Source organism: Larimichthys crocea, chromosome VI (genome assembly GCF_000972845.2).
Source record: "Larimichthys crocea isolate SSNF chromosome VI, L_crocea_2.0, whole genome shotgun sequence".
Lineage (NCBI taxonomy): Eukaryota > Metazoa > Chordata > Actinopteri > Sciaenidae > Larimichthys > Larimichthys crocea.
This window is the reverse complement of record NC_040016.1, coordinates 12,197,230-12,221,529: the sequence shown is the minus strand read 5'-3', so window position 1 is coordinate 12,221,529 and position 24,300 is coordinate 12,197,230. Positions and strand designations below refer to the sequence as shown.

The 24,300-nt window shown below is 41.0% G+C and overlaps 4 protein-coding genes across 6 annotated transcripts; 2 read left to right on the top strand and 2 right to left on the bottom strand.

Moving 5' to 3' along the window:
- Positions 1-3,080: 3,080 nt before the first annotated feature.
- Positions 3,081-3,976, top strand: LOC104920526 (heat shock protein beta-7). The gene is made up of 3 exons (XM_010732809.3): positions 3,081-3,224; positions 3,317-3,450; positions 3,765-3,976. The coding sequence occupies exons 1-3, from the start codon at positions 3,146-3,148 to the stop codon at positions 3,897-3,899; spliced, it is 348 nt and encodes a 115-aa protein (XP_010731111.3). The 5' UTR covers positions 3,081-3,145; the 3' UTR covers positions 3,900-3,976.
- A 179-nt stretch (positions 3,977-4,155) lies between these two features.
- Positions 4,156-8,485, top strand: cplane2 (ciliogenesis and planar polarity effector 2). 2 transcript variants are annotated; one of them, XM_019262971.2, is made up of 6 exons: positions 4,156-4,256; positions 6,100-6,215; positions 6,881-7,033; positions 7,123-7,247; positions 7,354-7,493; positions 7,629-8,485. In XM_019262971.2, exons 2-6 carry the CDS (start codon positions 6,104-6,106, stop codon positions 7,849-7,851), a joined length of 753 nt encoding a protein of 250 aa, XP_019118516.1. In that variant the 5' UTR covers positions 4,156-4,256; positions 6,100-6,103; the 3' UTR covers positions 7,852-8,485. The 2 variants fall into 2 exon arrangements, with proteins under 2 accessions (XP_019118516.1, XP_027134572.1); XM_027278771.1 differs by lacking the exon at positions 4,156-4,256 and adding an exon at positions 4,926-4,942.
- On the bottom strand, positions 8,424-12,073 carry si:ch73-15b2.5 (rho guanine nucleotide exchange factor 19). The gene is made up of 12 exons (XM_019262970.2): positions 11,741-12,073; positions 11,583-11,669; positions 11,439-11,503; positions 11,047-11,345; positions 10,233-10,393; positions 10,000-10,152; positions 9,785-9,914; positions 9,631-9,705; positions 9,393-9,485; positions 9,144-9,292; positions 8,830-8,994; positions 8,424-8,742 (listed from the first exon to the last, which is right to left on the bottom strand). The coding sequence occupies exons 1-12, from the start codon at positions 11,974-11,976 to the stop codon at positions 8,697-8,699; spliced, it is 1,659 nt and encodes a 552-aa protein (XP_019118515.2). The 5' UTR covers positions 11,977-12,073; the 3' UTR covers positions 8,424-8,696.
- Positions 12,074-12,871: 798 nt separating this feature from the next.
- On the bottom strand, positions 12,872-23,288 carry ddi2 (DNA-damage inducible protein 2). Of its 2 annotated transcripts, XM_010732774.3 has the most exons (11): positions 23,050-23,288; positions 22,651-22,858; positions 20,830-20,959; positions 20,252-20,548; positions 20,012-20,138; positions 19,741-19,868; positions 18,615-18,743; positions 18,260-18,363; positions 17,938-18,130; positions 15,852-15,900; positions 15,419-15,518 (listed from the first exon to the last, which is right to left on the bottom strand). In XM_010732774.3, exons 2-10 carry the CDS (start codon positions 22,786-22,788, stop codon positions 15,890-15,892), a joined length of 1,257 nt encoding a protein of 418 aa, XP_010731076.1. In that variant the 5' UTR covers positions 22,789-22,858; positions 23,050-23,288; the 3' UTR covers positions 15,419-15,518; positions 15,852-15,889. The 2 variants fall into 2 exon arrangements, with proteins under 2 accessions (XP_010731075.1, XP_010731076.1); XM_010732773.3 differs by lacking the exon at positions 15,852-15,900 and having other exon boundaries at positions 12,872-15,518; positions 23,050-23,281.
- Between the last annotated feature and the right edge of the window lie 1,012 nt (positions 23,289-24,300).

The following is a 24,300-nucleotide window of genomic DNA, read 5'->3' as shown; positions in this document are numbered from 1 at the left end:
GGTTCTGTGAGGCTTAGCGTGCAAAGTTAAAATAGAAAAGTCCAAAATTAGTTTTTGATTTGATTTAATTAAATATCACAAGAAAAAGGGCCTTTAGTCATCTATATCAAAAGAGTTGCTCATGTTTTGAGCATGATGGTGTTGTGGCATAGTTCATTTTTGGGACAGCTGTTTGAACTCATTACTATACGTGTTTTGTGTGCTGTAATAGTTGGTAATAAAAAGTACAGCTTAGGCAGCTTTTTTTTTTGTGGCATCAACCTAGCCAACCTCCATAGCTGTGAAGTGAAGTCAATGCAGAAGTGCCAAAAACTGCAGTTCCTTCAACGGCCACTTGAGGCTGTCTGCACAACAAGTCAGTCTCCATAAGACCCCATGTTAAAAGTCCAACTTCACAGCAGAAATAAAATGTTTGCAGCCTGGTACAAAAAACAGTTTGGTCTCTATAGCTAATTTCCCAGTTCATGACAACTGTACTGATCTGAATTTCTATTTAAATAACCTGTTCAAATATATTCATGCTTAAAGGTATGTATAATTAACAGTGTGTGCACAAGTGGGTGCTGTTACAGGTGGTTGGTTTAAGTGCCCAGGCTCCATTCAACCCACCTTGGGTCCACTGATAAAACACTTCTTTGTCCATTTTTAGATTTGCCGGGAGGCAAATTGAGGAACTGAATTTAACATACATAACATTATGTATGTGTTTTCATTAGTGTCTAATCACCTGAAAATAAGAATCATTTTTGTTGCCTTAGGATGAGTCTATTATATCCACAGATGTCATCAGGCGTTCTGTTCTTGTTTTATGGCCACCTTTCTCCTTCACGTAACTCCTATTACCAGATGCCACTGCATCCTACACATGGTCCTTTAAGACATTTACTACTAAACAAAATGTCAACCCCTGTTGGTGCTCAATAAAAAGTTGATCACCAAAGTCAGAAGTGTTCATTCTCTGAGTACCATGAATTGCTGATTAATGGTTCATGGCACAGACAAATTAAAAACAAATACATGTTGACTACAGAGTACAAGAAAACGAACCAGTCACAAGGCAACACTGATTTTTATTAAACAAAAAAAATACACGCCTGGCAAACATGCGCCAGATCAGTGTTTTCCTCATGTAACAAATGACAATAATATGCAAAAAAATAAATATTAAATAAAATGGACAGTTGTATTAAGACGTAACACATGTTGAGGAAAATGCATTATGTGATCCAGAGACTAACTACAAAACATAAGAATGTCTGATTCTTTGCCCTGAGTGGAATAATCATTCCAAATTTCCAATAAGTCTCGTTTATCCAAAAATTGTAGAAAAAAATAGATTATTTAAGGATCCAGACACACTGGCAGGATAAAGTGAGTGCTTGGAAGTGAAAAGCCCTTAATCATACAGAGCATAAAATATTTCAGTCATTCGGTAAGCCAAGCACTCTCACATTGGATTATTCACTACATCGCATAACCTGTTTATGTTCAACATATAAAACATTTGTACTTAAGATAAATTATTCCTTCTGTTCATATCATAAAGTACATAAGTGTTTTCAATTCTCAGTTCTTCTGAGTGGCTTGGAGGGTCCTCTTCAGTCATGCCAGTTTGAGTTTCAACAACCCCCCCAACCCGTTTTTCCTCCCTCGTCCACGAGTGAAATGGCATGGTCGGTCAGTGCACTTTGATTTGAAGGAATGCTTAGATCACACTGCAACACGCTGAGGGAGCGGTCTCATCTTTCAAACCAGGATGCTGTATGCTATCCTCTTCATGTGACCGGGCAACCGCCTCCAATATTCCTGATGTCTCTGAAAGGAAAAGATGAATGATGACCGGTTAGAGTGCTAAAAACAATATGGACACATTTGGAGAGTGGTGGATCCAACTCTTTTTGTCTAGTTTATTTATTTTTCTAGTTTTGCTATTTCTATCTTACATGTATTTATTCTTCTTTTCTATCTTATTTTCTTTTTATCCTTTTGAGGTTTTTTTGCACAGTCGCCGACAGTCACCTTCATTTCACTGCCACTGTACCATGTACTTTTAGGCTGTGACAATAAAAAACTTGAATCTTGAATCTTGAATTGCTTAAGATTGTGGAATAGCTACACTAATCAAACATCGTCGTATTGGGATCTAAAAGTAATGGACAAACAGTTTGAAAGATTTGATCGATCGATTAAATGTTGTTCCAACTTCTGCCAATTCAAACTGTAACAGTACAAATACTAAACCAAGCTTAACAGTTATGGAGGTTGGCTTGGTTGATGCCAAAAAAAAAAAGAAAAAAAGCCTAAGCTGTACTTAGTATTTATTACCAACTATTACAGCACACAAAACACCATCGTGCTCAAAACATGAGCAACTCTTCTGATATAGATCACTAAAGGCCCTTTTTCTTGTGATATTTAATTAAATCAAATCAAAAACTAATTTTGGACTTTTCTATTTTAACTTTGCACGCTAAGCCTCACAGAACCTGTTTTGGTGACGTGTGGCATCCAGATGGGAGTTGATAAACCTCGATGACTTTACCAAGGTGGAGTAGAATCTCACACCCACACACAAATGTGCTCCATCATGTCACAGGCACTCAGACTGTGTTTAGTTTCCCCTCTGCGAGGCTTTCCTTGGAAATTCATTCATGCAGTGTAATTTTGTTGTAACAAACCCTAGTGAGGTAGCCTTAAAGAGCCAAATTAGATCATCATTTTTCATCTGAAAGCTACTTAATTGTGTCATAATGTCACTTTATTTGTTTAAAGTTATGAATTATAGTTCATGTAATATCACACCTGATAATTATAGGTTATTCCTTCACACAGAAACATCTCCACACCCTTTTTCTCACACAAACACAAAGACTCATATGCTCTCACTCAGGGGTGCGGCTAGAAATTTTGGACCCCTTGACAACAGTTCAACAGCAGTTCTAACAAATGATTATCTACAATCCGTGTCATGTTCCAGTGCAGCTGAATCATTCAGACACAAGCACTCAGTGGAGTATAAAAGAGTCCTATATGGTGACACTTTGATCAGACACAAGGGAGAACTCACTAGATCAGAATAATCTCTCTTGGATCCATACAGTTGGTACAGTCAGCTGTTTAGAGACAGTCCACCTGCTCAGCCTGTATGGAGAAAGGTCAAGCTATTCTCTCTGAGGATTCAGGATCACTACCTCTGCAGGCCAGTAGAGACAACAAATTTACAGGTTAGCAGAGATAAACTCAGTTTTACGTTTTATAGAACAAGTCATTTGAACTGATCGTCACTAAACATCAGTTACGTAAATGACTCTTTCAGGCCATTCACAACCTACGGGGAAGATCCAGGTCATTGGAGACATTTTCCAGTTCACGGTTGATGTGAGTGAATTTTCTCCAGAGGATGTTATCATCACATCCTCCAACGACCTGATAGAGGTGTATGCTGAGAAGGTGAGCCGTGCAATTGACCCTGACAACAAAACAGTCAATAATTGCTGAATTAGGACTCAAAAGAATTATGCCTTAGCTTTGATATTTTATTATTATGAATTGTGGCTTCAGATTGTTGCTTGCAAGCTATATAAATTAAAATTATATCATCAAACATACAATTAAATGAAGGTTTACTGAAGTTGTAGTAGTGGTTTGAATGCAGCTGCATCTCAAACGTCTTATTTTATGTGATCATGCAGATTAGATTAGATAATTTACAAGAACTGAGGAGTGGCCATTGATTTCTACCCTCCTGTTTTCATACCTTGCAGCTGGGGGAAGATGGCGCAGTCACCAACACTTTTTCCCACAAATGCAAACTACCATCTTATGTGGACCCCGTCTCTGTGACCATGGCCATGGGGGGCAGTGGGATCCTGACTGTCAGAGCTCGCAGAGGATTTTAAGTGTCTTCCCCATGTCTGATGCATCTTTTGACATTTCAACCCTGGACTTTATCGACATCTGGCGGTGGGCGATTGAAACAACCAATGCATCGTTCATGTACTATCTTGAGAGGTCATATTCCAGTGTACTTCTTGAGCCCAATAACATGTGGTGTGACATTTAAGGCCAAACAACGGCGGACTGCACAGAAACTTATAAATTCAAACATGTAATGTTGAAATAAATGCGTGCAACTTTTTATTCATAGATTCACTCAAAAATGGTGCGTCTACCGTTTTGGTGCAAACACAACTTTTAAAGCCATAATTGTCGACTTCTTGAAGCACCTGAAGGCAACATCACAAAGCACAGATACGGTAGGTCATGCGGATGTAGACATACTGGCAACAGGATCATTAAAATAATAAGTTGGCATAAAAGTTATGTTAGGTACAGCTGGGATTAAAAGTATTAGGTAGAGATTTGACATGAATCAGACAAATCAAGGGGAGACCACACATATAAGTATGAATTAAGTGTCTTTAACAAGAGTCGACATAACAAGCCCTGTTGACAACAAAGCGTGAGGAGTTGATTCAGGTGTGGCTCATCCTCCTGGCGCATTTCTGACTCCTACACTGGAAAAACACACAAGCAGCCACAGACAGAGTGGGAGGGGGAGCCACACTGTGCACAGAGTGTGCCAATAATACCGGGACAGCACTGACACACGATAACCTTTAAACGAGATACAAAAACAGGCTGGTGGGAGGAGAATAATGCGGGGTAGAATAAAGCGTAGGGGTGAAACAATAACACTGGGGAACAATTTGAAAAAAAAAAAAAAGAAAAAAAAAGATTTTTATTTTGATTAAAACTAAAATTGGCATGCTGATTGCAAAATTGCAGTTTTTTACCCTACAGATAGGCAAAATTTCACTGATCAGCTGTAGTAAGACTTGCCAGCTGATTACGACTGGACTCATCTACAGCTATGTGGCAACTTGTTTGTGCAGTCACACATTGAGACAGTGCGGTGAGAGGTGTGTGCAGCTCCCAATAGGTCAGTACTGTCAATATCTGCAAACAGAAAGCCGGCATAGGAGGAATTAAGAGGATTTGTGCTGGCTTTTCTCTTAACCTTGTAACTATGGGCATGCTGTTTTTGTAGTTTTCAAAGCTTGTAACTATTCCATCTTAGTGTTTTATTTACATAGGTATATATTTCCTTTTATGCAGATCATGTCTGCTCCTGCTACTTTCTTGTCCTAAATGCCTAAACAACCCTGACTCCTTTTGCTATATTTGTGCTAGTTTCACCATTACAAGTCAGAGGAAAGCAAACATCAGTGCATTTGTCAAACATAAGCATATTTTGCATATTTTAAAGTAAAACCCTGTGATCAGGACAAAGCCATGAGGGGCCCTCACAAAGTGTGCAAGCAGTGTGTGGAGAGATTACGGACGTGGACCAAAAGGAACGCGTGAAAAGTTGGCATTTGGTATCCCCATGGTTTGGCGAGAGCAAAAAGATCATTGCGCAGACTGTTTAGTGAAAACAAGCACATATCTGTTCAGTACAGTATTATTATTATTATTATTATTTTTAAGAAAATGGGGATCATATAGTTTAAAAACTCGTGATAGAGAAAGACTGAGATCAGTTTTGGATTCCCAAAAATGAGTTTAAAAACAGCTGTCAGACCTAACTCAACAAAAAATGTGTTCCCCAGTGTAATTAGACACATGTGAGTAAAACAGAAATTTATATATATTATAACGGCTCTTATGGGCCAAGGAAGCGAGCTTACTACTAATATAAGCACTAAATGTATATTATATATTATTATATATTATTATATTATATATTATATATTATATATATATTATATTATACATTATACAGTAATGTCTGCTAGGAAAATATTTAAATGAACTGGTGGGTGGCGGTAATGTGTCTGTAAGGCGGTTTACCACGAAGGAGAGGAAGACGTCATCACGTCAGATAGTGCGTCGTATCTACGGCGGTTGTCAAGTGACGTAGTCGTTGTTTACGGAAGTATACTTCTAGACGCATACACGCTATGAGCGAGCTGGATTTGTTGTTGTTAAAGCGCTTTATGCCGTGAAAAAGACTTTTTGCAGTGTTTTTCATACCAACCTCGGGTTCACAAGCCGTGTTTTTACCGCTACAGCCTTTTTTCTTTTTTCTTTAAGCAGCCACATGGCGCAGGTCCTTCCTCCCGGGTCGATCGTCGTAGCTGACTGGCATCAGTGTAAAGACAGCAAAGAGTATTTCAGCAAAATCCTGCACAAGAAGAGACGCAAAAACTTTGGTATGACAAATAAAAACATTAACTTTTTTTAGTTAGCTCCTGTCACCCTAACTCTCCTGTTTAAAATGTTTCCATCTGATTTAATTGCATTGTCTTGTTTTAACCTGTTTTTAATGTTGTATTCTTGTAATTTGATACTTTTATGGTTCTTTTTGTTTGTTTCTGTCTACTTTTATTTACTGTAAGGTGTCCTTGGGTGACAGAAAGGCCTGAAAGGCATGAAATAAAATGTATTATTATTATATCATTCATATCTGTAGTAGTTTTATACAGCAGCGCAGTGTTTCAGTACATTTGCTTAACCACAGATGTTTATTTTCATTGATTCATTATCTTAACTATCAGCGCTTCAATGGGAAGAAGTAAGAATAAGATGCTGGATTAATGTCAATGTCTATAAAGTGAAGCAGGTCATTATTTGTGTTGCAGTGACACATTAAATAGTCTAAAGATGTGTTGTTTATGGTGTCTAGATGTCTACTTTGAGAGTTGATCGCACTAAATTGTCTTATGAAGTTATTTAAATAAAAAGAATCATATCTAATTCAGACGTGTGACTGTGAACATTAAGCCAAAGGAGATGTGTGTCAGTCCACGCAGAAAGACTGATACTGTAAAAGAGTACGATTGTGTAAAGAATAGCAAGTAAACAAAATGTTTTACAGGCCTGTTGGAGTCACCGGTGATGCCTCCACATGTAGCTGTGGATACGGTTCACTACAAGGTCTTCATCTCTGGCAAGAGTGGAGTCGGGAAAACTGCTCTTGCTGCACATCTCGCAGGCCTGAATATTCCCAACATGCACTATGAAACTACAGGTGGGTGCCTTCTCTACAGTGACGAGGCAAAACTACAATAAAAAGGTTAATAGATCACAAACATTCATCAGTTCATCTGTTATCTGAAGGTATTGAGACGACAGTGGTGTATTGGCCAGCGAAGCTGAGAGAAAGTGGCAGAGTGCTTTTTTTTCGTCTGCAGCTGTGGGATTGTGGAGAGAACGCCTTACGAAGATTTGACCATTTGCTCCCAGTATGTATAAATGATCAAGTATTTTTGCACATCGTAAAGAGTCATTAGAAAACAGAAAAAGGACTGCACCCAGATGTTTTGTCAAATCCTTGTCTCTGTCTTCCAGTCCTGTAAGGAGCAGGTGGACGCCGTCCTTTTCCTGTTCTCCTTCACCGACAGGACATCGTTTGATGATCTGTCAAATCAAATTGCTAAATGGACAGGGCCATCTGCAGGCCGTGTTGTCAAATTGGTGGTTGGCACCAAGTATCCTTTTTGTGTCATCTATGTCACACATTGTACGTCAAAAGTAAGAAGATTATCCAGCTCAGACATGCTCACCACTTTATATATTTTTAGCTATATCAGTAGGAATCCTTGTTTCCTTAATGTTTCCTTCAGATTTGACCTTTTCATGCACTGTGATGTGGCAGAGAGAGATGTAAAGGACTTCCAGGAGACCTGGAGCATACCGGTGCTGCGTATGGGTGGAGAAGTCAGCGATGGGCTGGGTGACGTTGCCCCCCTCCTCAACTGCCTGGCAGAAAATCTGTGGCACCATGACTGTGTTGCAGCCGGATCAACCAGCCACCATTCACAGACGGAGACAGGGACTCTGCTTTAAAAACCGAACATGATTTTTACGAGCCAGTTGGGATGAAACTGGACTCCATGTGAGGGTGTCTGCCTTTGAAGGATTGCACTTAGCAGCTGGTCTGAGCTTGAGATAAGCTCCGTTCCTCAGGATTAGACTGCTGATGAAATAAAAGCTAATGCACTGCTGCAAAAATTGATTTTTTTTTTTTTTAACCGGAAGGGAGGAGAGTGTTGAACAGTATCAGTATTATGAGAGACTGATCTGGTCTTAAAGATTGTGAGGTACAAAATATTCTGTAGTTATTCATGCTTTTGTGCATGAAATTAACAGCAAGGGGCTGTTGGTCATGTTCATAACATGTGATTGTTGAAAAGTGTTTTAATGTCTTCTATCAAAGTGGTCAATGTTTGTATTTTTTGCGTTCTTCATGACACTCATTGAGCAGAGCTGTCTAATACTTTAACGTGCACAAGAGGAAAAACATTGTTTGCATTTTAAGAAAATAAAGTGAGACGATAATTGTTGAGTTGCCATTTATTGACTTTATTCAGTTTATGAATTAGACTAATCTGATTCTGATTAGGTCAGACTTTTATTAGAAAATAAAGGGGGCATTACATAAAAGGCCAGTATTTTAGTACAAGGAAAAAAATATTCCAAATTAAAAAAAGTATTCCCTTACACCTGTGTGTTGTTTCTCTGCTAAGTTTAGTGCACATCTGAATACTTTGTGTCGTGTCATAATGCTCTAGAGTGCTCATAAAGATCACAAACATTAAGTGCATTCAAGTTAAGTTAAACCTTAAAAAAAGTGAACAAGTTTATATTCCCAATGCGCAAGTAAAAATCAAAATCGCTGGATCATACTTCCATCACTGTTTAGATGACAGGGCCTCCACCCAGGCCTCTTTATCTGACCTGGGGAAAAAATAAAAATAAAAGACAGGAATCACAGATGGACGATGTGTTGCTAAAAGGAGATTTAGTCATTTAAATCTTACAAACCTTGTGTGTGTAACAAGTATCATGGCAGTTGGTTGTCCCGTTTGACTTTGAGAAAGACGCAACAGGAAAGAGTCTGGAGGGAGACCCAGGACCTCAGTCTTCAGATGCTCAAGGTGCACATGTGTGGGGAACTCTGCGTACTCCACAACTGTGAACTTCTGATCTCTGGCATGACGCAGAGAGAGAGAGATTCAATTAGCTGATGAGAATCAGAATTTTGGCTTGCATTTGTAAATATTGTGTCTTGCAGCTGGAAATAAGAAAATGTCAGTTGTCCCATTTTTTGAAATAACGAGCCAAGTATGCCAAAATACTTCTTTGTGGAAATGATCAGAAGGTTGTTGAAGAGGTGGAGGTAGATGCTGATGAAGGACACTCTCGGGCTGTAAGCAGCCTCCACAATCAGCTGTCTCACAGGACCCTGGTGCACCAGAAAACGCCCACTTACGACCAGAGGAACTGCCTGGATGGAGGAAGAGGCAGTCAGAATTTATATTGCCATCTGCAGGTTACATAACAGAATCAAGTCTGATAGACTGTTCGAAAGCTCAGTGAGAAATCACCTTAACTTTGCCAAAATCCAACAGCATTTCCAGGCAGACCAGCTCCTCGATTTGTTTCATTTTTCGGACGCCCTTGTCACAGTCGGTCACTATCTGGTCAGAGCAGATTTTTTAAAAGTTTCAAAGTAATTTAAGTGATAATTCTCATTCAAACTTTGTATCCCTTCCAGTAACTCATCCCTGTTCTGTTTCAGCATCAATGCGCACATCTGAACACTTGATAGTGAAACAGTATTACCTCATGAATTGCTTCAATTGCTTTCTCAAGATTCAGAATCGTGTCACAGTCTGGTTCAGTCAGTTTCAGGATGCTCTGAAATGACATAAGTCGACTTCTGAAACGTGTCGCACAGAGTTAAATACACATTTAGATGCATATTCCAAATCCTTACCTCTAGGATGAGTCTAATGCGAGTGATTCTCTGGAAGGGGAGGACAAGAAATGACTTGAGGCTCTGTCTTTGACACACAGGGTCACTCTCAAGCTTCTTGATTGAATACAAGAAGTCTCGGTTCTGCTGCCTTGAAAATGTAAGAGATGTGATTTGAATGAGTCTTGTGAAAAGTTGAGGTTGTGGAGAACCAGAGGTATTAAGTACAGACTTACAGCAGCTGGTTTACGAGAGCTTCTTGGTACATCATGTTAGTCACATATGGCACGTAGAGGCTGTGAAACTGTGGGCAGTGACTCAGCACAATGTCTCCGACCTGAGATATTAATATATTCTCTCCTAGTCGAATTTCCAGATCCATAAGAAACCTTTAAGAGACGGACACCAGCTCAGTATACACATCAATACAACCAGTCTAAAAATAACATATACAAAACGTATGTCTCACTTTTCACTGGCTGCCATCACACGGCGAATGTTGGAAAACAAAATGTGATGCTCCATTCGAGACAGGGTCTGTTTCAGTGCCTTTGACGCATAGAAATGATTGACAGCAACTCCAAGGCTCCGTAGGTAAGATGCCTCAGAGCCGATCAACTCAAACGTCGTCTTTAGGAGGAAGTTATACAAGAATGAAAGGACACACTAAGTCTCAAAGAGATGGGGCTCATTCTGGATTTCTTATCGTCAACAAATCCCATCACTGGATTGATCCTACCAACAAGTATTGCCTGTGTATTTAAAGCAATGTATAGCTCAGTCTTATTTGACATAGACAGCCATTGATTTCCAAAAAAAACCCATCAAAACCTATAATGTGCATCAATCCACAGAGCAGGGCAGTCTTCATAGGATTTGTTGACAATATGAAGCTACATCTAAAGACATCAGACCGGTTCTTCGGTACACAAGTACAGCATACAAACTGTATATTTGCATTTCATTAAATGCCACACCCTGCAAGATTCATGCTTTAGTGCGTTAAATGTAAACTACAGATGTGAACATGCTTGACGCATAACTTTAACATGCCAGAGGCTGTATGCTGAACATCAGCATAGTTATCCGACAGTAACACAGGCCTACGTGTCAGTATGCTCAAACAGGTGCAAAGGGTGTAAGCCAGGTCATAATTCTGCTACAGTCTCTCGTGTTTGTGATTTAATTGTCACTTGGTTCCAAATAACAGACTGCTCTTGAATGCATCACATTGATTATCATGTCTGGAGGTGTAAATTATGAATTATATAAAACCTTCACACCTCCTGAAGGCGAATCTCTCTGTTTGTCAAGCTGTTGAGCAGGCCAGATGCCTTCACCTCATCTAGATTTTGCCAAAGGGTACATGGAGTTACCCTGATCGGCTGAGGTGGAGGTGAGGATGGAGCAGGTTCAGCAGAGTTTAATTGAGGGGATGCAGTCTCAGATGGACAGGGAAGACTAAGGCGGGACTGCAGACCCTGCACATACTGAGGTGATATCAGTCTAGACACAAAGCCTTTGTTCATTCTGTCCAGACCCTCTTTCACCATCTGCAGGCAGTAGACCTGATACAGTGGGACTGCAGAGCAAAAGGAAGAAACAAAGACAAGGTACTTAACATTATGACACAGCTCACTGACTGACAATAGCCCGAGGAGAAAGGTAAACTTACAAACATGAATGTACTTTGACTGGAACGACACATCCAGTGTTTCCTCCTCAGCTGGATCTGCTGCACTGGATTTATTAAGCAGGTCAAATTTAGTTAAAAGTGCAGAGATTAAAGAGAATATTTAAGATTTACAGCCTCTCTTACCCTTCTGTGCCACTATCCTCATCATCTAACACAGACGAGAACAGCTTGGACACTGACCAGAGAGCTGAAGACATATCTGAGGGAGGACTAAAAAAAAAGAAAATAGATCATTGATAATCCGACATGCAGAGTTTACTGATGTGCCATGTGGCTCTTACCTGCAGTCCTCCAGCTGGCTCAAGGAGTCACTGCTCTCTTCAAGGCTTCCAGCGTCTTCAGCACTGTTGGTTTCCAGAGATAACTCCGGTGCATGCTGCTCTTCCGTCCTCATGGTTTGTATTTGTGACACAAAATGATTCACCGGTTGACCATTTCCAATCCAGGAGTATAGGCTGGCGAGAGTACTACTGCTCAGAGTTAGGCTGTTCTCATTTCTGCAGTCGGATTCAGCCATAACGCTTTCAGTCTGGAACTGTTCTCTTGCACAGTCTCAGGCTGCAGTCTGAGCTTTACTAAGCCTCAATCACAAAAACTGGACCCAGGTGTGTTTCAAGCCTCTGATAAACTCAGCTGTGTCCCAGCTCCACACTACAAACATTCAGATTCAGGCTGGCTGTTTTTAAGACAAACCCACACTACACAAGGCAGATAAAAAACAAACAAAAAAAATAAACAAGAAATATATAGAAGAAAATCTAAGATATACTTGAAATAATTTTGTGGCAGTAAATGTCATTTTTAAAATTTTAGAATATTGGTTGAGCAAAACAAACAATTTGTCAGTGTCATATTGTTGGTTTTGCAAATTACTCAAGAGAATTAATCAAGAAAATGATTGGCTGAATAATTGATAATAAAAACAATATTTGGAGCCATAATTCTTATTTGGAAGCAGGTTTTGAGTAAACAAAAAGTGTGTCCACATTAGAAATGTGGCCAAACTAAACGTCTCCATACTTATTAACATGCACCATTTTCACACACGTACAAAGGAAATCCGGCTTCTCGCTGACGTAGAGGGGCTTTTGATGTTGGTTTGTGAGGTTTGTGAACATTTCTGCTTTGAAGTTAAATTTGCAGCGTCATCACGAAGTCACAGTTTGATGTGCATTGGTGCAGAAATTGTAGCATTTCCTGTTTGTTTGCAGTTGAATGATTTTCTTGGGTGTGCTTTGTAAGGCCGTTAGCGTCTAGTATGGAATTAGGACACACTAACGGGCTCACAGAGACAAAAGGGTTTTTGAATGTTTTACAGGATGAAAATAAGGGAGAGAGAGGCTTAATTATTATGACGCAGCCTTTATCACACTGCATGGAAGAAAAATAAAAATAAATAAACTCACACAGTGTACAAATACTAGTTCCATTTTATTTGCAATTTAAAATTTTCATACAAGATAAAAGTAGATAATTCGATCTGCCTGAACATTGTTGATACATGACTCAAATAAAGCCATTGAAATACTTGATATATGATGCACTGACAAAACATTGGACAGGCGCAGATGGCCATATTCAGATAACAGATTATAAAATGAAGATGGGTGTGTTTTTTTGTTTTTGTTTTGTCTTTTAAAAAGATATGAACACACTGATGATTTGACACAAAACAAGACAGACTTTGTGAACAGGACCTACAGTTTTGTAATCTACACATGGCAAGTCTCTCAAACTGGAGAATGATACATACAGTACAAGATACCTTCTGTAATTCACATACTGAACTGAAATCATACGTCACACACACACACACACACACTTGTGGCTCACTTAACATTTCAGTGTGATAATGGCTGTGTATATCAGGGTTTCAACTTATCTGGAGAGATTATTTGTAAACTTGATCGATGCTTCTAAACTGCAACAGTTCCCACAATTTAGCTTTTTCCCCATCGCTGGGCTCTGATTTGTAAATTGAATGAGGGGGGGGGGGGGGGGTCCAAACATACAAATCAAACAACAGGATGATTCATTTATCAGCAGATTGCTTCAAATATCCGTGTTCACCAGACAAGAGTTATTCTGAGATGGAGAGGAGGAGCAGCACTTCTCCATTTTTATTGATGCTCCACAACTTAAACAATAGTTTTTATGACATATCAAAAAGGGGAAATTATAATAATGTTTAATGGTTTAAAGAATCAATCACACATTGGGCATTTAATAATGCATCAATGTTGACGCAAAAAAAAAAAAAAAAAACAAGAAGAAAATCAATCTATCATACCAAATCTCTAAAAACCAATGAAGTGGGTGGGCACCCAAAACATCTGCATGCAAACACTCCTCACATATCTGCAATATCCAGAAAAGTATTACCAGTTGTCCTGTTTGTTCTTGGATATTCTGTACGACAAACCAAGAGACAGCATTTCCCTGTGTTTATACGTGCTCCCTGCTAAGGAGGGACTGAGACATCTGGGTCAGTAACAAGGTATAAATAAGACAGATGCTTGAGTTGGGAGGCTGGGGACTCGTGTGACTAGTTATGAGTCTAGGTGGGCACAGTGATACTGCGGGCTAGTAGTGCCAGCAGAGCTAGCTCCACAACCCCATGAGCTCTTTCCAGTGCCTCTGCAGCCTCCCTGGCAGAAAACCCTGCTGCCTGGATTCTCTGGATGTGCTCAGCTGGAAATTGTTCTATAAAGGGATGCGGAGAAGGGAGAGGAGGATCTGGAGATGTAAGCTGGGGAGCCTGAGCGAGAGGAGGGGAAGAGGGGCGCGAGGTGCTTGAGACTTCCTCGGGTGAGCCCACTGCCATAGATAGAGGGCTGAGGAAAGTGTGCTCAGTCTGGAGGCCAAGAGTGTCCGGGGTGTTGGTGCCAGAGGCTCGTCCATCTGCAACCCCTCTCCCCTGCTGCCCCTCGGGAGGTTCCCTGATCTCCAGGTCCCCTGCAGGATCAGGGGGAACCTCTGGCTCAGGCTGAAAAATGCTGATGTTGTTAGCTTCATCGTCCCCTCGACTATCTGCCCTCCTCTCCCCGGAGCCATCTGGACACTGCGGCGGTCCTTGTCCCTCCGCAGTCTCTGCTGTATTTCCGTCCAGATGCTCATCCTGGCCAGAGAGGTCAGGCAAAAGACACTTAGATGGTCCCTCATCAAACACAGCAGCAGCATGGATGGCTTTGGCATCGCTTGTTTCTGCACCGGCTGTGATGGCAGTAGAAGGGATATGCTGGGTGTTTTCGGGTGTCGGGGTGCGTGGCTCGGGGGCCACTTCGTCTGTTTCCTGTTTGAATGAATGTGAGGGGGAGCAGGAGGTGCTGCGGTTTTGCGACTGAGCCCGGTTGTTGGATACCAGCAGCTCGTGAAGCTCCATCAGAGCGGCCGCCAGTGAAGGGATGCTGTCGGAGCTGGAGCAGTGCTCTCCTTCAGGCTGGTCTCTCTCGGATGACACCACGTCTTGGGAGTCGGTGGGGGACTCCATTTCAACCGAGTCGAACTGGGTGGGATCACTCGGACATGCTTCTGTGGCGTCAGCTGTGTCTGACTCAGCTGCCTCCTGCTCCATGGGTTGAATGGGAGAAAGCTCCTCCGGATCGGGGAGCATGGAGCTGTTCACCACCTCGTCTGATTCAGCATCCCCCTCTGCGGCACCAGGCTGTAACTCTTCCCCCGGATACTGGGACACAGTAGCCATGTCAGCAGGAGGCGTACATGTACGGAGGACGTCTGTTGAAGGACTGGGTTCAGGGGGCACTTTGGAGTCGCTGTGATCAGGCAAAGGGTGAGGGTGGACCTGATGAGGTGTAGCGCCAACATCCTCTGCTGGGGACGAAGGCAGAGGAAGCTCCTGGTAGCCAGGTTGGTCCTGGCACAGCCCTGATGATGAGGCCTGCTCCATGGCGGCCGGGGCGGACTGAGAACGATCCAGGGTCTGGGGTTGGCCAGAGGAAGGGCTTTGGGAAGGGGAGGTGGATGAGGACATTTGGTCTAAGGTTCTGGGTAATGTAAATGGTGGGGGCTGCCGTGAGGTAGTTTGTCCATCTGCAGTGTCTATCGTAAGAGAAAATATAACTGAGAATTAAACAGCTGGAATTTGTGTGGACACAGATTGGAAGCATTACTTTGGAGATCATATATTTGAATAATTATCAACCCAAAACACATTTCTTCACTCAAAACGTCTTCTTGAATAGCAGCTGCATGTTTAGTTTACTCGTGCTCCTCTTTTTTTAACGCTTATATGTATTCAGAATAAATACATCGCTAAGTACAAACCAAAGTACGACATCGATTAACCGATCCAGCAGCAAAATAACAGCAAAATAAAAAGACATAAATAGCAATGGACTTAGCACTGGCAATGGACTTGTGAATTTGCAGTACCTGGTTGGTAGGGCCCTCTCCAGCTGTCTCCAAATGCATCAGTGCTGTCCTGCTCAGGGGTTAGGGCACACACCACACACATCATGCAAAGGGACGGAGAAAGTTAGCAGTCACACACAGAGCATGCAACCAACTTATCAGCCTTTTCACACGCGCAGATGTGAAAAGTGTCATCCAAAAAAACAAACCTGAGCCTACGTCCTGACGGAGAGGTCACAGTGTGATCAGACAACCTGCCACTGAACCTCAGAAAGCTCAATTAAAAAAATAATAAATAAATAAATAAATCACTTAACCATGATAATCAAGACTAAATTTATTTGATTGGTGCCACTTCTCTCTTCTCTTATTCCACAACGTGGCTGCTGTACCGACTGGCCGATGGAAACGACAACAAAGACTAAGTGCATCAATGGCAAGAACACAAATGTTAATGTACGTCTGAAAAAGCATTAAAGGGAAACACTTACACAATGTTTTCACAATCATAACAATATCTTTAATGTAACCAGACAACAAATGTCTGTTACGTATTCATTCAGTAGATTAAAAAAGGACCAGTGTGTAGAATTTAATGACATCTATGGGTGTTGGTGATTACAACCGCTGTTACTTTACCATTCCTCGCCTGAAGGAGAAGCTACAGTTTCCGTAAACAAGTGAAAAATGTTTAACTTCTGTATCTTGTGTTTATTATATTTCATTTCTATCATATTTCTGTAAATAGAGACGCCCAAATCATACACACTGGATCTTGAAATACCCGAAAAACCAAGAATGTCATCATGCGGACGCTAAGATTATCTAAACATCCCTCTCACCGTAAAGGAGTCCTGCTCATTTATGGCCACAAGGCATAAGGTAGGACATGAGATAAAGCTATGAAGGTATAAACGGTATGACGATTGCTTTATATAACAATTTCTTCTTCTTCTTTTTTTTTTAAATGGACGCCTTCCAGCTATGAACGACCAGTATTAACAAGTGTTTGACAACTGTACAAACACAATTTCATGTAACGTTACAAACAATTCTTAATTATGAGAACATTGTCTCATAATCATTAGAAAGCCATCTCAAAAATGAGGAGAAAATAATACATAGTCTTGACTACGCTACCCAATTTAACATGGTGCAAGTCTTTGGTGTGACACACCGGGAGGTATTTACGTCACTAAGCAGTGTTGATGGTGTTGTCATTAGTATTAGTATGTCAACACTCCAGAAGCGTTTTAGTCTATGCATACACACGGAGAGCAGCTATGACCAGAAGTTACTTACATAAAACATCTCTAGATTTAGATTCTCGAGAGAATGCAGTGCATTGTGCTGCTGTTATATCTTACTGGTTTTTTCCATTGTCTTGCACCTATAAATAACTACCCACGCTTATATTAGAATGTAGAATGTTCCTTTCAGTTCGTCTTTGAAGGCGGCTTCGGGCGCCGTTCTCACACTCCTTCAGAGATCCATCTGCAACGTCGCCCAACACAGAATCTGACAACGTTTAACAGTCCGTACTGAACTCACTGCGACAACACACTGAGTACCGTTATTCAGTGCGTCAGTGAAGGGTTTTCTCAAAGGTTCCTTAATATATATGCGTTTAAAAGAACATCACGCCTACCAAGAGCAGCTAAAAGAGGCAGAGATCAAACAATCATGTCAAGATAAAGGTTGCTAATGACGTGTTAGCTCAATAACTATCCTAAGTTTCAAATCATAATAACACTGATGATTCAAAGTACCCTTCACGTGACCAAAGACTAAACACAGAGAACGAGCAACGAGCTAATCATGAGTGTCTCCCTTTAAGCCTGAAGAATCTCTTCTATCTTCTTTTCTTATAGGTGCTTATATCTGCCTGACAGACGTCTGACCTCATCTTACTCTAAAGTTCACATTCAATTTGCTGAGGTGATGACATGAGGTGATCATGTGACTGAAAATTCAGATGACTGCATAAATGGGGGTTGAGAGTAAGAAGCTTAAAAGTGGCACATGCAAATGTGGTTCTACCTGAGCTGGAAAAAAGCCCAATCAAAAAAAACACGCTGAAGTGCAGAGATGAGAGCCCGTTCCTTACCGCTTTCCTGTATGGACCTCTGAAGTGCCTCTGCCAGTTCTCTGTCAGCCATCTCATCTGGACGGGCGTCTTCACGGCCCTCTGCTCCGTATGCCAGTCGGGCACACTCTGGCAGCTCTGCCTCAGACAGGAAGCGGGTTTCAGTGCCTGTGGTGCCTATTAGAAGCACGCTCTTCTTCAGGTCGATCGAACACTGCGAGAAAAAATAAATGTAAAAAACAAAATTCCTGTGCAGTCAGTATAAAGAGGACAGAAAATGGAAACCACAGTTAATTCCAGTCCATCAGTGTACTGCGCTCAGATAAAAAAAAGGAGCTCACACCTGGTGTCTCTTCAGCATATCCAGGCCAAGCAGCATGTCCATCGGCTGGTCCTCCAAGATGGAGAAAGAACAAGGAAGGAAGTCTCCTTCTATCTGGACCTGAGCTACACGTGTGCAACAAGACAAAACGATTTCAGCTACAGCTACAATGTCACGTAACAACTTGAATATGGATACTGTTGGATTAGATCAAATATATGAGGAAACTGGATGCAGCGTTTGTGTGAGGACAAAAGTTGGCTAAAGTGAAACATCATACCTTGAAAGTTTTTCTGGGAACTTATCTTGCCTTGCATTACAGTTAAAGTGATGCTCAAGAAACGAAAAATAGCTAGAAAAAATCCCAGACACTCACCCAAATGAACTCTGCCAATGATCTTCTGGGTACCCACTCCCTTGGCGATCCCAGCCCAGCGACGGTCCACCAGCCGCATGATGTTACAGCGCTCAGCACATGCCTGACTCATGATGGTCATCTGGGCTCCTGAAGAAAGAGAGAGAAGATCGTCAGGCTGTACAAAATGTTTAAACGTAACAAAAAAAAATAAATAAAAAAATGCATGTGCCAGGGTGACGGGAATACAATGCTGTGTAGATACAAATAGTGCAATACGTGTATCATATTTCTATGCTCCTGGAAAAGGATGCCGTTACAGATCTTGGCTGAGTCATACCGGTGTTGTAAAGTTTACAAGGGAAATGAGAAGCACGTATAAGTCTTGGCTGAGCATCAGTGAGTAAGGTGAGGAGCTCAGATATCCAGAAAGAGCTCAGGTCAGAAACTCTGCAGTGTTACGCTGAGTTAAGCATCTGATTACGATGGCTTGTAACTGAATAAAAAAAACAGCCATAGAGAGGGTTTTTACGATAGAGACGTGCTTGTATTTAAGTCTGCGTGAACTGAACCTTCAACAAAGTAAAGTCGTAGTACGATACACTTTTTCATGTCATTACTTTTGTGCAGAAAACAACTCACTTTGTTGCAACTGCTGCGGTTTTTACAGGTATTGGTTTGTGGTGGCACACAGATATCACTGATTATAACGATGATTTTGCAATGATCTCGTAATGCTGACACAGAGGACAAACATCATTTAGGGTAAAAATGACTCATAATAACAGCACATTGAGATAAAAAAACAAAACACTGATATCATCTGACGTGTGCAAAACAAAGTGCTTATTCAAATCTGACTGTCACTGACCTTGAAGACCGGATTGAGGGCTGTATATATCTGCAGTAAATACTGAAGTTCAGGCCATGAACCAAATGACGCAAATAAAATCTATTATCAATTATTACAATTAGTCTAATCAACTATTTCAATTCAGTACACGCAGCTACTGACACAGCCGCGACTACGTGTCTTCGTTATTTTGTCACTCAGACACTGTAGCACATCAACATCGTAGCACCACTCCTGCTCATGAGCAGACAATTGTAACCAAGAGAAACGGGATAAGGATTTAATTCTCTTTACCTGAGTCAACAAAAGCTTTCACAGGGTGCCCATTGACTTTGCAGTTAATGTAGAGCATAACCACCTGTCCAAAGCTTTCCGGGGCCTCCTCCATAGCAATGGTCATGTTTTCTTCCACATTGTGCTGCCTGGAATACGCACAGATCCAAGGGGAAGAGATAAAAACAACAGCAGGAACATTTGAAATATCATTAGATTACACCACAACAACTGGTTAAAGATGAAGATGAGGGGTATTATGTACTGTGTACTTATAGTCTTTACACCATACCTGATGTCCTCCTCAATCTTAGCTTGGGCTTCCAAATCAAAAGGATCAGCAGTCAGAAGTCTGATCCTCTCTTGCTCTCGCTTGGCTCGATCCTGCTGTTGCTCCAGCAGCACTTTGGTGAAACGCTCTGAAGAAAAACAAAACAAAAAACAAAACAGACAGTTACACCAACATGAAAGATTCATATCTGATTAACAGTAAAAGGCCATAAACACAACAACTGTAGCATGTGTGTTTTACCTAAGTCTCCGCTCAGGAGGGCCTCAGCAAGGGGCGGGTTACGCTCCTTGAGCAGTGAAAGTTCATGTGGATTGGATAATAGCATCTGCTGGAGTAAGGCAGGGTCGTCCAGCCCCTGAGGGGAAGAACCGCGAAAGGCCACTGGCGTGGAAGGTTGTGCGGTGCGCTGTTCCTGCTGTGGCGGTGATTGTGGCGGTGGCTGCGGAGCCTGCGGCTGCGTCATTACGGCACCACGTGAACTGGATGAAGAAGAGGTGCCGGGGACTGTGATGGAGCGAAAGTCAATATGGGGCAGACCTAAGGAGCACAATCGGACAAAAGGGTGAGAGGTTAGCATTTTGCCTGGAAAATAAGATGTACAACTATCTTGATTTGAGTTTTTATCTTGATTCTAGTCTGCCTCGAAGTCCCAAAACTTCATCCTTCTTCTTGTAGTAACACATCAAACCATTCAAGAATAATGCACCCTGAGGGCTAATTTCATAGGACATTACTGTACAGTAAATGGCATCTTGATTGGAACTTGGCAGCAGTTTTAAATCAACAGCTCTGCTATATTTGTACCATGCGTGTGTTACCTGGAAAGGCTGGTTGCGTCGGTGGTGGCCTTCTGTCAGCTTGCCTAAGAACCACCACATCTCCATCCTTAACACCATAGTTCCCCAAGGCACGAGTGGGGTCTTTTAGGGGCTGTTCTACATATGTGATCTGTTTATGGAAAAATACAAAAATCACATTTAATACCATCGATTTAGAGACTTCTGCTTTGTTTGTATCTGAATGTTGATTTGCAACCTTTTCAGTAAGTAAAGCAAACCACTAATAAAATACAGTTGTTACTGGACAGCTATGACCTGACCGCAGAAATCTTTCTACCCACATCCACAAGGTTATGTCACAGCAAGCTGGTTTGACTGGTGTCAAGTTCATTTATCGCTATCACTTTCTGTTTCCAGCGTGCCCATAAACACATTTCATAAACAGAATAAACTCTATTAATTATGAAAGGTGTTGAAAAAAAAACAGAAAATGATCTTCATTTATAAAAAGGTGAAAATGCAGAATTTAAACATTAATGCTTGAAAAGTGAATTAAACAATGACGTTTATTAAAATAAATGATCGATCCTGGCCAACATGAAACTACTGCCCATAAAGCTAAAAGATGACTGATATAGGCCTAATAAAAGTATAATTAAAGGCTTTGCAGGGAGGATTATTTAATACATGACCACAATGTTTAGTTTATAGCAGGGATGTCCAAAGTATGACCTGGGGGGCCGATCACGATCACGCGACTCAAAAAGCTTCTCTGGTTGACATAACTAAGCAACGTTACTCTCTAGAAAGGACACAAGTGCTGGTGTTATATATCTGTAGATGTGACATAAATGATCTTGTGAAAGAGAGGAGCAAGAGTGATTTAAACTTAAATGTTGACAGACTTTTGCATTACTGATAAAAAGTCATGTTTAAAATGAACATGAGGTTCAGATTTCATGCAAGTTTAACACCATCAATACAATTTATTCTTTGTTGCTGTATATACCTCTGTACAATATATTTTATTTTATCGTATTTACTATTGCTTTTTTGATATTTTATTATGTATAGTTTGCTTTATAGTATATTTTTATTCTTTGTTGTCACTTGTCACTTTGTGTAATGCTGCTGCTGCACTGTAATTTCCCAGCTTGGGATAAATAAAGTATATCTATCTATCTATCTATCTATCTATCTATCTATCTGACTCCAGATGTGAAAGAAATGAACTGTTTTTTTTTAGATTTGGCTTATGTATGTAACTTATTGTTTTTCTTTTTTTTTAAATGTTAGTATTGGGCCCCTGGGCATCTTCACAAGTTTGGACATAGGTTCATAGTAGAAAGTATCTGTATTTTGTATTATAAATCTCATAGCTGCACTTTAAAAACTGACTTTTACACTTAAATTAAATATATATATTTATAAACATCACTCATACACACGGCACTGTTATGCTGAAGTAGCAGTGGACATAATCATTTCAAATCATCGTCATGACAACAGTTGCTCCCATATCTCGAGCTAACGTTCCAAAAGTAGCCGTTAACAGCCGTTACAACACCAACTGCCTGTTAACGAAAGTTAGCTTCGTCAGTTTGCCATTTAAAGGTTTGACTTTCGGTCACTCACAGATAAAAGCAGACTGTTATTAACCGTTTTGGGAAGAGAAGGAGGGGGGGCGACACGTCGACGTGTTTGTCTGTTGTTGACGAGTCAAGTTTCGCCACAACAACCTGGATCGAAACCAGCAAAAGTCCGATTCATGCTAGCAGGTGAGCTAGTTAGCTGTTAGCTACGTTAGCTCTAGCCTGTGTTGGTGTGTGTGTGTGTGTGTGTGTGTGTGTGTGTGTGTACCTGTATTTCCCCAGCTGGGATTCCTGATTCCAGTTCACAAAGTGCTACAAAGTCTCTCAGCTCCAGCTCCGGGGACACATCGAGGGCAAAGGTGGTCTCTGGGCGATCCCTCGGCGCGCAGAAGACGGTGACCAGCATCGCTTGTTTCGTGGAGGAGAGGAGAGGGGAGCAGCAGCAGCAGGAGGAGCAGGAGCACTGGACGAGCCCGCTGCAACAGAGTGCGGTTAGTGTAGTTAACGTTAGTTCCTCGTCTCACACACACACACACACAGACAGAGGAGGGAAAAAACCTCGAGGTTTTTCTAGGATTTTCCCCCCTCCCAAGTTTCAAGACGTGTTTCAGTAGAAGATAGACGAAACTAGCAGTATGCCTGGAAACGGTGACTGGTTTGCACTTACTAGGGTGAAAGCCTGATGGTGACAGTTTCTCTTTCATCAACAACTAAACAACATCAAGTATTGCTCAGGAGTGCCGCATTTCACCCAGCCTGTTTTTCGACATGTCGCAACACAACACAGTGTGAGTGGTCGTGAGTGAGTTTCTTCTTCTAATAATAAGAAAAGAAAAAAAAAATGCTACAGGCCACCAGTGTCCCTTTACCTCCCCCTACATGCTGCTCAGAGAAACACACATACACGTTCAAGACCAGAAGTAATGTCCAAGCTCTGGACATGATTTTGTAGTGCAACAAATTACACACACACACACACCTTTCCCCCCCAAAAAGCATTATGCTAAACTTATTATGGACAATAACTCTCATCCACTACATGACCTCCTCCTCAAACAGCAGAGCAGTTTCAGTCGGAGACTCCTGCAGCTGCACTGCTCCATCTATCTATCTATCTATCTATCTATCTATCTATCTATCTATCTAATATCCCCTGCTTTCTTTGAGGATTGGCAAAGATTTATTGATTAAACAATTGAAGCAAAGAAACTAGTTATCAAACTAGAAAGTGAGCCTAGAAATCAGAGAGAGAGAGAGCATTGTTAGCTATACTATTTTGTTTGGATGTCAGATTTTCTCACACATATTAACTGAATATTTACTGAAGACTACAAAGGCAGTTCATCGTTTGACACGCTTGCAGCCAAATAAAGTTATTAACTTGTGGTCCTGTCTGATCAATAAGCACGATGATGATTTGCACACAGGACAATTAAACATATATCATTTTATATTTTGATAAGAAAGGGGCTTTGAGGCTACCCCTTTGTCACTTATAATTATCTTAGGATACAAGATTTAAACACTGAGGAGGAAAGGGACAAATATGAATCTGTAGGTTAATGGACGTGTGGCCTTGGTTAATGCAAGTCTCACGGTCACTGCGCGAGAGTTGGCAGCCCCTCAGCAGGTAGTGTTCCCCTCTGTGATATACAGTATCTTGGTGTCTATGTTTGCTGTCAGCTGGTGAAACACTGTAAAATTGTAAAAAAAAAAAAAAAGAAATATGTTTGTCTAAGCACCCCAACTCTGACTTCCAACGTCCCTGGATGCAACATTGAACTCTGCTGGTATGTTTTAAATAGTTGGTATGCACAAAAATACAAAGACAATTCAAAATGCTTTAGGTAAGCCATTAAATATGCAAAATATATATTAAATGTACTATGTCTTAAAAAATATCTTGCATATTTAAATA